Source organism: Cavenderia fasciculata, assembly GCF_000203815.1.
Source record: "Cavenderia fasciculata unplaced genomic scaffold Scf_EUAJFUG02HR96I-5, whole genome shotgun sequence".
NCBI lineage: Eukaryota > Evosea > Eumycetozoa > Acytosteliales > Cavenderiaceae > Cavenderia > Cavenderia fasciculata.
Genome location: NW_004457624.1, coordinates 2,062,918 through 2,076,620, shown reverse-complemented (window position 1 = coordinate 2,076,620; position 13,703 = coordinate 2,062,918). Strand labels below are relative to the sequence as shown.

The following is a 13,703-nucleotide window of genomic DNA, read 5'->3' as shown; positions in this document are numbered from 1 at the left end:
ATATATTGTATCTATTTATTTAATTAGTTTATTTTTGTAAATTAAATTTTTAATATTTAATAATTTGAGCTGGAAGAATGGTACCAACACAATCACCAAAACCAACGTTATAACCATCACCCTTGCAAACACCAGACATGACAACCTTGTCACCGTCGAGAATGAACTTTCTTTCTTCTCCGTTGCCAAGTGGGACAGTCTTGGTACCCTTCCAGCAGAGCTCGAGCATCGAGCCGTAGCTGTCTTCGGTGGCACCAGAGATGGTACCTGTTCCGAGCATGTCACCAGCACGCATGTTGCAGCCATTGACAGTATGGTGAGCGAGTTGTTGATTCAATGTCCAGTACATATATTTGAGGTTGGTGTTGGAGATGACCTTTGGGGCATCCATCTTTGGGCTTTGGATGGCGACCGAGAGGTTAATGTCAAATGTGTTCTTGTCACTCTTTTCCTTGAGGTATGGGAGTGGTGTTGGCTCTTGTACGGGCGAGGCGACGGCAAATGGTTCCAAGGCGTCAGTGGTGACGACCCATGGTGAGATGGTCGAACCAAAGTTCTTGCCGAGGAATGGACCGAGTGGAACGTACTCCCACTTTTGAATGTCACGAGCACTCCAGTCGTTCAAAATGACGAGACCAAAGATATGGTTCTTGGCATTGTCAATGGTGATTGGCTCGCCGAGATTGTTGCCAGTGCCGACCAAAGCAGCCATCTCCAACTCAAAGTCTAATTGCTTGCAGGTGGTGTATTGGGGAGTGGGCTCGTCGTCGGCTTTGGTCTGACCGCATGGACGCTTGAGATCGGTACCCGACACGACAATCGATGAGGAACGTCCGTGGTAGCCAATAGGTACGTGCAACCAATTTGGCATGAGAGCATTCTCCTTGCCACGGAACATGATACCAACGTTGGTGGCGTGTTCCTTGGAAGCGTAGAAATCTGTATAGTCACCAATACGAGCAGGCAAGTGCATAGTTACACTCGATCTGAGGTGGAATGCAGACTTGCGCAATTCATCGTTATCACGAACAGTTGCATTCTCAGAGTCCAATACATTGATCAATGTTGTACGTGCTTCAGTCCATGCCTTTCTACCCAATTCCATAAATGCATTTAATGCATCCTATAAGTATAACAACAAACAACAACAACAACATCAATACTATTAGTATAAATCAACTCCTAATCATATGATGATAACAACAACATACTTGATGGAAAACTTTAGTTGAGCCTAAGATTGGTCCGTTGAAAACACCAGCATCAGCGAGAACAGAGAGATCGCATACAAAGTCACCGATAGCAACACCTACACGTGGTGATGATCCAGCTACACTGAATATACCGTATGGGAGGTTCTGAATTGGGAAATGACAGTCTGCCGATACTGGAATAAAACTCTTCTTTAATGTTGTCATATTATTATTCTGATTGTGATGATGTTGAACTTGTACTGTTGTTGTTGTTGTTGTTGTTGTTGTTGTTGTTGTTGTTGTTGTTGTTGTTGTAACTGTAATATTATGACTAGTTAGATAAAACAAAACAAACGATAATATGAATATGATAAAAGCGTAGGTTAATTTAGAGGTCATTCAAATTGAAAGAATGATGCTCACTCTCAGCTGAACATCGGCAAATTTGGGTGGAATAAATTTGAACAATTTTATTGTTTCCTCCACCTTTTTTGAATGGAACAAAGTGTTATTCCAATTCGACACATCTTTAATTGGATATTTGTATTGTGTTTGGTTAATATAATAATATAATATAATATGGTTGTTTAGGTTTGGATTTATTTACTATTTGATATTTCTCATAATACGACGACAATCATTTGATCTAATTTCAGCCAATGCATTTTCCAATTCATTGCAAAGATGTTTAAGATTGTTTGGATCGGTTTGTAAATAATGTACTTTTTCTCCTTTTGAAGAGGTGGATGTTGACGATGACGACGATGATGAATCTTCATCATTCTTGTGATTGAGTTCTTGTTGTAAATTGTGGGTAGTTAATTTGATCATATAGATTGGATTGATGGTTTGACCACGAAGACTACGATTGGCAACCTGTACATCCAATCTCCATTCCAAGTTGTTATAGTGATCAAGGTGTGGATAAAGCTCTTGTAATACATTTCTGACATCTTTTCTTTGTTCAAAGTACATATCTTTCAAGTAGTCGGTCAACTCTTGATCAAACTTTAGAGGTGAAAGTGAATCTACAAAATCAGTCTCATTCAACATGTATCTTGAACACTCTGAAAAGAGATGTGATATTCCTTTAACAACATTCTCTACTATATCTGGTGATACTCCAAGTTTCTCTAAATAAAAGGTAAAGTATCGTAATATCAGTACTACTGATCCTTATACCAAGGTTGGCTATGATTCAAACAACATACTTGAAGCACCTAAATATAACTTCTTATTATCTCCTTTTCGAATGAAATCTAATGATATATAACAAAACTCTTTTACAACTATGTGAGTAGAGATAGATTAAACTAATTAGTTACTGATGAAAGTAATAAAATTCATTCATTGTCTCTCAACCTACCATCTAATGAAACATTCTTTAAGAATTGTAAATCCTCTCTATGATTGTTGTCTAATACAATGATCATATTGTATATGTATATGTATATGTATATGTATATATGTATGTGAGATATATAAAAAGAATAAATAGGCTAAATAAAATGAAACATGAATCTTTGATAGATTAATTTACTCAGACTTTTCTAGTTCAAGTTTGAAAAAGTGGTTTTGGCTCCTAATCTTTTAATACTTTTATAACTAGTAGTCATCATCATCGTCATTAGTCATATTATTAGTTGGTTGTACGCATAACTAACTCTTGTAAATACATTATATATATAAAGAAGAAGGAAGAAGAATAGAATATCATATAGATAGAATGGGTGATAAAGAAAAAGAAGAGAATAATCTTTCATTGCCAAAGGGTATGTTTGTTTTGAATCGACACAAATACATTTGTTCTACATACTAATCATTCATTCTTGATTGTATACGATATAGCAACTGTAGCAAAGCTTATAAAAGAAATATTACCAGAAGATGTAAAATGCTCAAACGAAACGAGAGATTTAATATTAGAATGTTGCGTTGGTATGTATTGATCATCAGGGAGAGATTAGATTATCACTCTTTAGAGGATCATTTTGATTAATTCTATCCATCTATTTGTTTTGTTGTTTTAGAATTTATACATTTAATATCAAGTGAAGCAAATGATATATGTCTTAAAGATGGAAAAAGAATGATTGATGCAAAACATGTTATTACAGCTTTAGATGTATGAAACCAAATCAAATCAAATCAAATCAAATCAAATCAAACTTATCTCTAGAGATAGATCTTGTATTAATGAACATTCGATTCAATTTTAGGAATTGGGATTTAATGGATATACACCAAAAGTTACAGAAACATATGATAAACATAAAGAAGAGGCATCTTCTAAACCAAGTAGATCTGCACGTAAATTTGAAAATCTATCAAAGACTGAAATGTTACAGGAACAACAACGTCTATTTGCTGCAGCACGTGACGCATACCAACAACAACAACCGCCATCTCAATCAACAGAACAACAACAACAATCAGGCGCCCCTCCTTCTTTACAACAACCTCCCCCTCCACAATAATAATAATAATAAATAATATTTAAACACCTACAATAATAACAATAACAACAAAATATGGATCTGACTGTCGACATTGATTTATTTCATATATTATTGGTATTTAGATATATCAAAACCATTTAGAATAATGGAATTAGTTGGAATCTTTAGACGATTGGATAAAAAGACATAGAGGGGATAGGTCATGTCAGATATTTTGTCTTTTCTATTGGTTAGATAATAGACAAGATGTTGGTAATCATCTGATTTATCATCTTGAAAAGAAGAATCGATTAGATACTCTAGACATGAAACTGAAGTAGATGGATTGGCAAGGATACAGTCATAGACTCGTTTCTTTTCAGGTCTCCAATTTGTTCTCTGTAAAAAGTATTTAAATACATCAATGTTTGACGTAGACGTACTCCAAGAAATTAATGTTGTAAATGAAAATCCATTGATACTAGGCAGTATGATGTCACCATTATTTGGTTGTTTGTGTGATAAAACTAGTTCCAAATGACCAACCAATTCCATTCGGTTGAATTCAGCTGCTAGGGATAGCCATACTTGTAGTGTTGGTACATTGAAATGAGTGCATCTACTCACCATATCAAACAACTCTACACTTCCACGTTGAGCAATACATCGTTGCATGGGATAGGTGCAATTGGAAAAGATAGTAGATTTTAAAATAGTTTCAATGGTGCTTACATCTCTTGCACCAAGTACCCACCTAAAGTTGTAAAAGTTGGCTGGGGAAAATGGGTACCCACTTTTAATCATCTCTTTGATTAATTCAAGGTTGTCAGTTTCGACGGCTATTTGAACTGCCTTTTCCCATATTGACATTCTTCTACTGTCGGTGCGATCCATTAGAGAACAGATGTAAAGTAAAACGTCGGTTGGGATACCCTCTAAATCAGATAGTTGTATAAATGATATGTATTTAGGTCCAAACCTTTCTTGAGCTTTTTTAAGGATTGCAATTGATTTGGGTCGCAGACCTTGCAACCACATTCTAGGATTTTCAATCTTGGTGTCCAAAAAGCGTGCCATTTCTAAACTATCGATTTGCAAAGCATACATATACAACAGGTTATTGTATCCTCCAAACGATCCAAATCTTTCCAACATGATAGTATCACCTCGTTTAATGGCAAATTTCATTGCCACGCTGATCAATTGTTCAGTGTATGTTTGGCGGTTTCGTATACTGATCTCTATTTTACTTGATAAATAATATACAATGGCAGTGAGAATAGTCAACGAGTTTCTATTATGGAATGTTTGATGAACCTTTTTAAATAGTGATTTGAATGTATCGAGTACACTATTATCTTCTATCTTTGTATCTTGTCCACTACTACTGTTTTGGATGAGATAGTTTTTCTCTACCAATATAACAATCACTGCAAATAGATTGAATTCTTCCACGGATGGATCGAGGTGATTGGCGCGTTGAAACAAATCAAATACCTTTGACTCTATTGATGCAATGACTTTTTGGCCAGAATCGTCATCCATATGAATCTTTGCCAAGAGATTGTACATCATTTGCTTTTGAACTGATGTACTGTGATGCATCATATAGCTGTTGATGTAATGGTTAAACGCAGAGATGTAACATTGGTGACTTTTACCGAGGAATCGTTCACACACCTTTTCAGAGCCGGTCATGAGACACTGATACTTTATCGTGTGATAACGAATGATGACTTGCTCTGTGGTGATTGGTAGTAGATGGTCGAGTAGATTAAAGGCAGCGGTGGGACAACTAGATTTTAGTGCAGCGGTCAATATATTAATTGCCGAGCTATAACTAGAGCGAAACGACTCGTCTTGATACCCAGGCACGTGTGCAATGATATAGGTCATCAATTCGATGTGACCACCAAGTGCTGCACCCTCCAACATTCTTGAACAATCCAGTTTGATGGGGTTGGTCTGGTGTACCAATAGTCTTACAATCTCGAGATTACCTCCAATACATGCATAGTGGATGAGATCACGATACACAAAGTGACTCTTTAGTCGCTGGTACACCACCAAGAATGATTTGGTGTCTACTACATGTTGACAGATGAGTTGTAGTGACCTCTCATCAATACCCGTCAGGTGATATCCCGCAGACAACTTGTCCACCAACAAGCCATAGAATCCATTCTTTACAATCAAATCGACACGTGTCCAATCTTCATAATAGATACACGCCATCTTTGCGTTTAATTCACTGCCATCGAGTACCGTAAGCAACCGGTAGTGACTGTGCAATCGAATGAACCCAAATATCCTCTTTCTTGTTACAATGTTTCGAATGACCAATGAAAATAATGATATAGAATTCATATTGAAGTATTCTACAAGTAGATGTACATCTACTACAATAGATAGATCAGATGTGCACATGATGAGGTTAAGTTTCCCTTAAAAAAAAAACAATCTAAAATATTTCTCCTTTTTATTAAATTTATTACCATAAAGATGTTGGTCACCCTGACACTAATAAATAAGGTAAATAATCCCACTTTCAAATTGATGTATACTAATAATAAAGTATTTATTCCTAATACTTTTTGAAATCTATATATTTTATTTGACATGTGCAAGAAGAGGTTGTTTTTTTTGCTTGTATTGTTATTATTGATTGTATTGTATTGTAAGAGTAATAATCCCAAGCCCTAATGTGTGAGTGGTCCAGCATTAGAGTTTATATATATTGTGGTTGTGCATTTTTGTTTGTGTTATTTATTCTTAATTATTATTACTTATATTTTGTTGTAGTTATTATATTATACTATTATTATTATTATTCTTCTTTGTTATTTCCCTTTTCCCTCATTTATTATTATTATTTATTATTATTTATTATTATTATTATTAATTATTATTGAAATCAATTAAGCAAATTTACAACGTTGAGAGGGTCTTTGGCTTGAGTATCCCTGACTTGGCCTTCTTTTTTCATAAGTTTGGCATAATGCAATCCACATGCATTGCAAAGTGACTTGCCACCCGCTGGACCCTTTCTCCATTCCGGTGTTTGAGTGGTTCCACAAGAAGTGCAGTAGAGTGGGTCACCAGCTTTCTTCTTTTTGGTTGTGGTTCCAGAGGCTGCTGAGGCGGCTGCAGCGGCTGCAGATGAAGGTGTAAGGGGAGGTGGGACCAATTGGTTGCCACTGGCACATAGGTTAATGGTCGATGGGGGTGATGTTTGTTGTTGTTGTTGTTGTTGGTGAGGTTGAATTGGTTGTAAAGGTAATTGTTGTTGTTGTTGTTGTTGTGGTGGTGATTGTTGTTGTTGTTGGTGATGGTGATGGTGATGGTGTGATGGTGTAGGAGGTTGAGATGATGGTTGGTGGTGATTATTATTATTATTTGGTTCATTTTGTACATTTTCTAAACTCAATTGAGGAGGATGAGGATAGGTACCACTACTTCCAAGATTTACAGGTGATACCGATCCAATAGGAGTGGTAAGTGGGGATGCCAATCCAGGTGACAATCCATTGATTGGTCGACCATCACTCGACATTATATTCGAGTCATAGTTTTCGCCACCAACTACAATTGTCATTTTCTTTTTCTTTCTAAATCTTCTTGGTCTTGTCAATGGTGGTCTAAAAAATTTAAAAAAAAAAAAAGATTATTAATATTCAATAAATAAATAACATATTTTAAAAATGTTTTTATACATACATTCTATTTCTATCATCATCAATTTTTCTTTCCAAAGTTTCTTTTTGAGCTACCAACTCTATCATTTTAATTAAATAAACACCCTTTTCCTTGATTTGATTTAAAATATCTTCAGTGATACCCTTGGTAAGACATGATTTGGCAATTTTCGATATTTCTGAACTAAGGTCTCTAATCTCGATCCATGTATCCTGTTCATTTGGCATGACTGGGAACATTGGAAGATTAGACGAGGATGAATTGGGTGTGGTTGGTGGTGCTACTTGAAGTATTGGTTGAGTGGTTGGGGCGGACGCAGATGTGGGTGTGGAGGAGTTTGGTTTGGGTAGAATCGGAGTAAATATTTGTCTCTCTGGTACAACACTGTGTTGTTGTGAAAGTGATTGGTGGTGCATTTGTTGTGAGTGATGATGGTTATTATTATTATTATTATTATTGTTTTGGTTATAATGTTGTTGTTGTTGTTGATGGTGACCATGATCGATTGAATTTTCATTCATATTGGAAGGATGAAGGATCGGTGTAGTTGTCGTCGAATTGTGATATTTTGGTGATTCTTGTTGTTGTTGTTGGTGACTCTGTTGTTGGTGTGGTGGGAAATAGGTGGGTATTGGCGCGGATGTAGTGGGCGAGGTATTGTTTGAAGAGTTGGTTGATGACGATGAGGTTGGTGAGTCTGGCATGGAAATATCTTTATGCTCTGACCTACTAGTAGAGGAAAATGGTTGAGAGTGATGATGGTTGTTTTGGTGTTGGTGTTGGTGTTGGTGTTGTTGTTGTTGTTGGTTGTGATGATGTGCCTGGATGGAATAGGTTGGTTCCTCATTATTATTATTGTTGTTGTTGTAATTTTTGGGAGGTGAAGAGCTAAAGCCACCGAGTGGCTCGCTGTTAAACACACTATAAGAGTTGTTTAAATCCTTGCGCTTTTCCTTTTGCTGAAAGGGTTGGTGAAAGGATGATGAAAACATATGTGACGATGATGGTTGAGAGGAGGAGGAGGAGGTTGGTTGTGGTTGTGGTGGAGGTGAAGATGTTTGGTTCCTATTAACAATGGTTGGTGATGATTTGGTGGATGTTTGTTTGTTTGCCTGGAAAAAATGTTGTTGTGAAGAGGATGAGGAAGTATTTCCCCCATTACTATTATTGTCGGATGGTATCCTACTCGGACTAGTTGGTTGATTGTTTTCGCTATTATTATTATTATTAATATTATTATTATTGTTGCTAGATGACGGAGCACTAAAGATATATTGATTTGGAACTCTAGGAGAAAGGATGGGATATGGTTGAGAATAAGAGGGAGAGGCTTGTCCTCCTCCACTACTGCTATTGGAAGTACTGACTCCCGTAGCTCCACTGCTACTTGCTCCTCCATTTCCACCACTACTTCCCGTTAACGACGGAGATGTACTACTATTATTTCCACTGGATTTACCACCAAATGTTGAAGGATGAACAAATTGTGGAGAATTGTATACAATGGGAGAGCTAGGCTGTGGACCACCACCACCACCGCTGCTACCACCATAATTATAAGAAGTAGTAGGGTTCGATGTCGATGTAGAAGTTGTAGATGTATTTGTTGGAGGAGGAGGAGAAGGTGATCGTTGTTCCATTGTTAGATTGATCGGTTTTGAAAACGGTAGTTTTGATGTTGATGACTGACCTCCAGCTCCAAAACCACTTTTCTTTGGGTTCCAATCCATTTGTTGGTTTGTTTGATTAGGCGGCTTTGTCAATCAACGAACAAACAAACTAATTAATTAAATCGGTAGGTAGGTAGGTGGATGCACTAATAAGCTCCCCAAGCAAACAAACAAACAACAAATAATGCTGATTGGTTTGGATAGAAATGGCAATGCGTAAGTGCTACGAAATACGTTAAATAAATGTTTTGAATTTGTGACTTTTTCTTCTTGCTTGTCTTGTTCTTCTTCTTGATGTTGCTCTTTGTTGAAATAATAATTTTAGTGTTGACTAATTGATGTAGTACGCTAATCTTTACCACATATATGAACAACAGATAAGATATAGGAGAATAAGTATGGAGTCAAAAAAACAATCAAATATAAATATATAATATATATTGATTGCTTGTTTAGGTTTTGTTATGTTTGTAGTAGTTGTTGTTGTTGATTATTTCCTAAATCTAAAAAAAAAAATAAATGAAAAAGAAAAAAAAAAAGAAAATAGAATCTATCGTTAGTTTTGAAAACATACTAATTTAATTGCAGATGTGGATGATGATGATGACGACGACAATGAGGAGCATCGCTCAAAGAAAGTGAGGAAAAGTTGAGTTGATAAATGAGTAGAACGAGGAGGGTCGAGTATTCTGTCTGGTCCGTATGTCTGTCAGACCAGACACACACACACATAGTACAAACATTTAAATTATAATAATCGATGTGAGTGAGTACTGCTGAATACAGCAGCAGCAGCAGTCGACGAATAATAGTAATAGTAATAATAATAATAATAATAATAATAATGAATGACTTGACCAAAACCACGAGAATCTGACATACGCATCGACAAATGAAGAAGAAGATGAAGAAGAAGAAGAATTGTTTCGAGATCTATCTCTGATGATTAAATCAGCCAGAAGCGGTTATTTGATTTTAAATGATGATGTGATGATTAAGAAGGTTGAAAACGACGAAAAAGGGAAGTACTTCAATCAAAAATTACAAAAAAAAATTACAAAAAAATAGAAAATAAAAACTATTGGCCGTTGCAATGAAAACGCGTCCGTGTGGGATAAAAAGTGAGTATATGCGCGATTACAGGATGATGCTTAAAGTCTAGACCCCCGTCAATCGCAGCGTCAGCCCGTCACGGGTCTACACCATACTAATAATATCATCTTGTCAGTTGCGATTATTTTAATAAACAAAACTGGTAAGATAGATATCTATCGTCGATACTGATTTAAATCTAACAGTTGCCAGGCCAGGGGAGGGGAGTAACACCTGTTAACATTAAACATTGATTGATATTGACTATGACTATGATGGTGACTATGATGATGATGATGATGATGACGATGATTGCTACCTTATATTATTTATCTGTCCTGTTCTTGTGTGTACTTGATTCTATTCTCTAAATATTATTATTAAATTAACAAATTAACATTCGATCGAGTAGATATAAAAGATGAAGATGAAGATGGAATGAATGATTCATTAAAGTGAACCGCTAGCTAGCGATGCTATGCTACGGGTTGTTGATGATCTTAACAAAACGTCAAAAAAAAAATATAAAAAATCTAATCTAGAGAATCTAATCTGTGTCTGTCTGTCTGTTATACTCGAGATGAAGAGAATTATTACCTCTGTTTAAGGTGGCAAGCCCTTATAAATCCGCGCAGCGCTGCGTCGTTGAGTTCAGCAATGAAAGAAAGATAAATAAAAGCTTCTCCCTCTCTCTGCTCTGCTTGGCCACCCGCGGGGTTGTGTTGTTGGTTGATTGTCAATTAGCGCTGTTTGAAACGACACACGCGAAAAATGTCTATCCAAAGATTTTTATGGTCTCTCGTGGGAGGTGGGAGGCGTCAAACTTGAAAGTGAATGAAAAAGATAATTACAAAAAATTGTGTGTGTGTGAGTGAGTGTGAGGGGTGCCTGCAGTGGGCGAGCCCCGCCCCATTGTTGGAATTTAAAGATGAGATAAAAAGTGTGATTATCTTCTTGTGCACTTGAAAGTGAGGGGCCACACAGACACAAGAGGGCCATAATAATCACACAAGTTACCTTCTCAGTCTGAAAAACAAATATCTGTCTATGTCCTGTGGTGATTGAATGAAAATGATGAATCACAGGTACAAAGCAAGGATCGTGTGTGTGTGGGTATTTGACTTTTAGTTGAATATCTGCATCTGAAAGTTGAGTGTCCAAACAAATAAACTACTATGATTATTATTACTTTTTCTGCATGTTTTTTTTATCTAGATAGATCCAAAACTAACTAACTTTGCAACAACGATGAGGAAAGGAAGTGAGAGGAAGGATAAAGAATAAAAATGAGAAGATCAAAAAATCATCTCATCACGTGAACTGTTTCTGTTTATCCACAAATTGGGGTCTACCCGTTAACGGTGAACATCAAACAAACAATAGATGATGAATGACGATGATGGCCTTCCTTCAAACCAACTATGGCTACGTAGCTAAAAAATGAAACGTGGTTTCGAGACTACTGCAAACCAAAACTGTTTTTAGATAGTTTTTCGCCGTTCATGGAACAATACAATGATGTTGCCATAGGGGTTTTCATTCGACCCGATCGTACAGTGTAGCCCCATGGCCAAATCAAAAAGTGATGCAAAATCAGATAATGATGAACATACCCACATCTGGTAAGAGGGATCCCTCCTACTATGGCCTGTAGCAAATGTGGGTCACCGATTACGATGTTAGGTTACAAGCATATGCCCCAATATTGGTAGGGTTGGTTGTTGAGTTGGAACAATAAATTTCATACATACATACATACATACATACACAAAAGTGATTAAAAATAAATAAATAAATAAGGTATATGATATATACAAACAAAAGAACATATGTGTGTGTGAAAGATTGATTGATGTAAAGAGAGATGAAGGAAAGAGGAGGGAGGATTAGGATTAGACTAACCATTCCTTCTTTCTTTATCCTGTTTTGTTGGCTGTTATTTTTCTGACGTTTTGTACCTCCATTGTCCTCGGCATGAAGATAATAGTAGTGTATCAATATTGATGTGATATGGATCAACCACATAAGTGAACAAAACTCATGAGAACCACTGCTAGTGGGGTGATCACATCTTTTGTGTCATTGTGTGAGGAGCTGTGTGTGTGACTGAATAATAGCTGTGTGGGGGGTAAAGTTGATGCATAGAGCATCGATTCTTTACGAAAATCTCAAGCTGATCCTGTCCCCCACATGTATTTATAGGAGGACAAACGAATGTCAATAGATTTCTAACCAATCAACCGATCTATTATTATCTGTTGTTATTGTTGGTTGTTGGTTGTTCTACCTCTGTTTCTGATGATTGATTCTTTCTATTGTTGTAATGTATAAATTTAGAGTGTTGATGTGACTCTACTCTATGATATCTGAAAGATTGGCAAAAAAACAAACTAACCAATCTATCAATCAATCAATCAATCATTATTGGATTATTATAAACAAATTAATAATGATGATAGTGATTGATTTTACCCTTTTTAATATCTGTGTCTTTATCTGTCTTTCTGTCTCTCTGTCTGTCTGTCTCTCTTTTTTTTTTTTGAAATAATATAGTGTAGTGTATGAGTGATGAATATAAGATAATAGTGAATTGGATATCTTATTGTGTATGAAGATGGGTGCTGACATGTTAACAAGTCTGACTCTCTCTCACTTGAGATTCTTCATGTGTTCCATCCAACAGCCAAAAAAGTTCTGGGATGGATCAATGTCGATAGAATCACGATGATTTGTCCTTTTGAGAAATGTGAATACTATACTATACCTCTACTACTGCTACTGCTACTGCTACTATTGATATTGTCCTTCTGGTGACTATGACTACTTTAGACTGAGAATGGAAGTGGATCTGACTATGTTTATGTTGTGACTGTTCGATGATGATGGTGATGGTGAAGGTATGATGCTTGTTTGTTATATTGCTGATGATTATATTATATTATATATAATATTTTGGAGGGATTAATTATCATAACACACATAACAGGTGGCATGCTGCATGATATTGTCGTCTGATGATCGAGTAATCCTGAACATTCTGTTCTCTGTGACTTGAAAAACACTTCGCAAAAACACGAAAGAGCTCCCCTATTTTTAGAGCTCACCTTTCATTTAGAACGAACTTCTGACTCTCGCCGCCTTTCCACAACCAGACTCTCGCGAAATTTTCCACCGAATTAGTGTATCGATGGGGATGTGATGGATTGATTTGTTTACTACAATGAATTACACTTACAACAATGGATGGATGGGTGCACCTACAGGTCTATGTCTTTGAATGAATGCGATCAATTGAAAACTACTAACTTTGTTCGGTCGACGATTGATTGTGTTGGGTGCTGGGTCGCTGATATTTGACATATTGTATCTCTCAAATACATTATAATAATTTCTAGATTCTACAAAAAACAAAAAATCAAGAGTGTAAAGAGTGAAGGGGCAATCAGATCTACCAAGATTCAATATTTGCAAAAAAAGTAGCAAAAATAAGATCAAGACGCCCCCTCGGAATATGGGCGTCACCTTGCCTACCAAACGACAAAATACGCAACCAATTAAATCTTGGTCTGAATTCGCGCATCATCTTCACAGAATCGTAATCGGCTGATCCCTTC

At 36.4% G+C, this 13,703-nt stretch overlaps 4 protein-coding genes across 4 annotated transcripts; 1 reads left to right on the top strand and 3 right to left on the bottom strand.

Moving 5' to 3' along the window:
* Positions 1–49: 49 nt before the first annotated feature.
* Positions 50–2,626, bottom strand: fah (fumarylacetoacetase; the record flags this gene model as incomplete). Its single annotated transcript, XM_004350708.1, has 5 exons — positions 50–1,123; positions 1,212–1,524; positions 1,801–2,326; positions 2,405–2,452; positions 2,560–2,626. 5 exons carry the CDS (start codon positions 2,624–2,626, stop codon positions 50–52), a joined length of 2,028 nt encoding a protein of 675 aa, XP_004350759.1.
* Positions 2,627–2,919: 293 nt separating this feature from the next.
* On the top strand, positions 2,920–3,670 carry dr1 (putative histone-like transcription factor; the record flags this gene model as incomplete). Its single annotated transcript, XM_004350707.1, has 4 exons — positions 2,920–2,965; positions 3,042–3,131; positions 3,224–3,318; positions 3,413–3,670. 4 exons carry the CDS (start codon positions 2,920–2,922, stop codon positions 3,668–3,670), a joined length of 489 nt encoding a protein of 162 aa, XP_004350758.1.
* Positions 3,671–3,760: 90 nt separating this feature from the next.
* DFA_11812 (GATA-binding transcription factor) lies at positions 3,761–9,057 on the bottom strand (the record flags this gene model as incomplete). The annotated part of the gene is made up of 5 exons (XM_004350706.1): positions 3,761–4,684; positions 4,898–6,075; positions 6,127–6,145; positions 6,564–7,269; positions 7,349–9,057. 5 exons carry the CDS (start codon positions 9,055–9,057, stop codon positions 3,761–3,763), a joined length of 4,536 nt encoding a protein of 1,511 aa, XP_004350757.1.
* A 437-nt stretch (positions 9,058–9,494) lies between these two features.
* Positions 9,495–13,669, bottom strand: DFA_11811 (uncharacterized protein; the record flags this gene model as incomplete). The annotated part of the gene is made up of 5 exons (XM_004350705.1): positions 9,495–9,500; positions 9,572–9,703; positions 11,468–11,522; positions 13,325–13,487; positions 13,636–13,669. The coding sequence occupies 5 exons, from the start codon at positions 13,667–13,669 to the stop codon at positions 9,495–9,497; spliced, it is 390 nt and encodes a 129-aa protein (XP_004350756.1).
* Between the last annotated feature and the right edge of the window lie 34 nt (positions 13,670–13,703).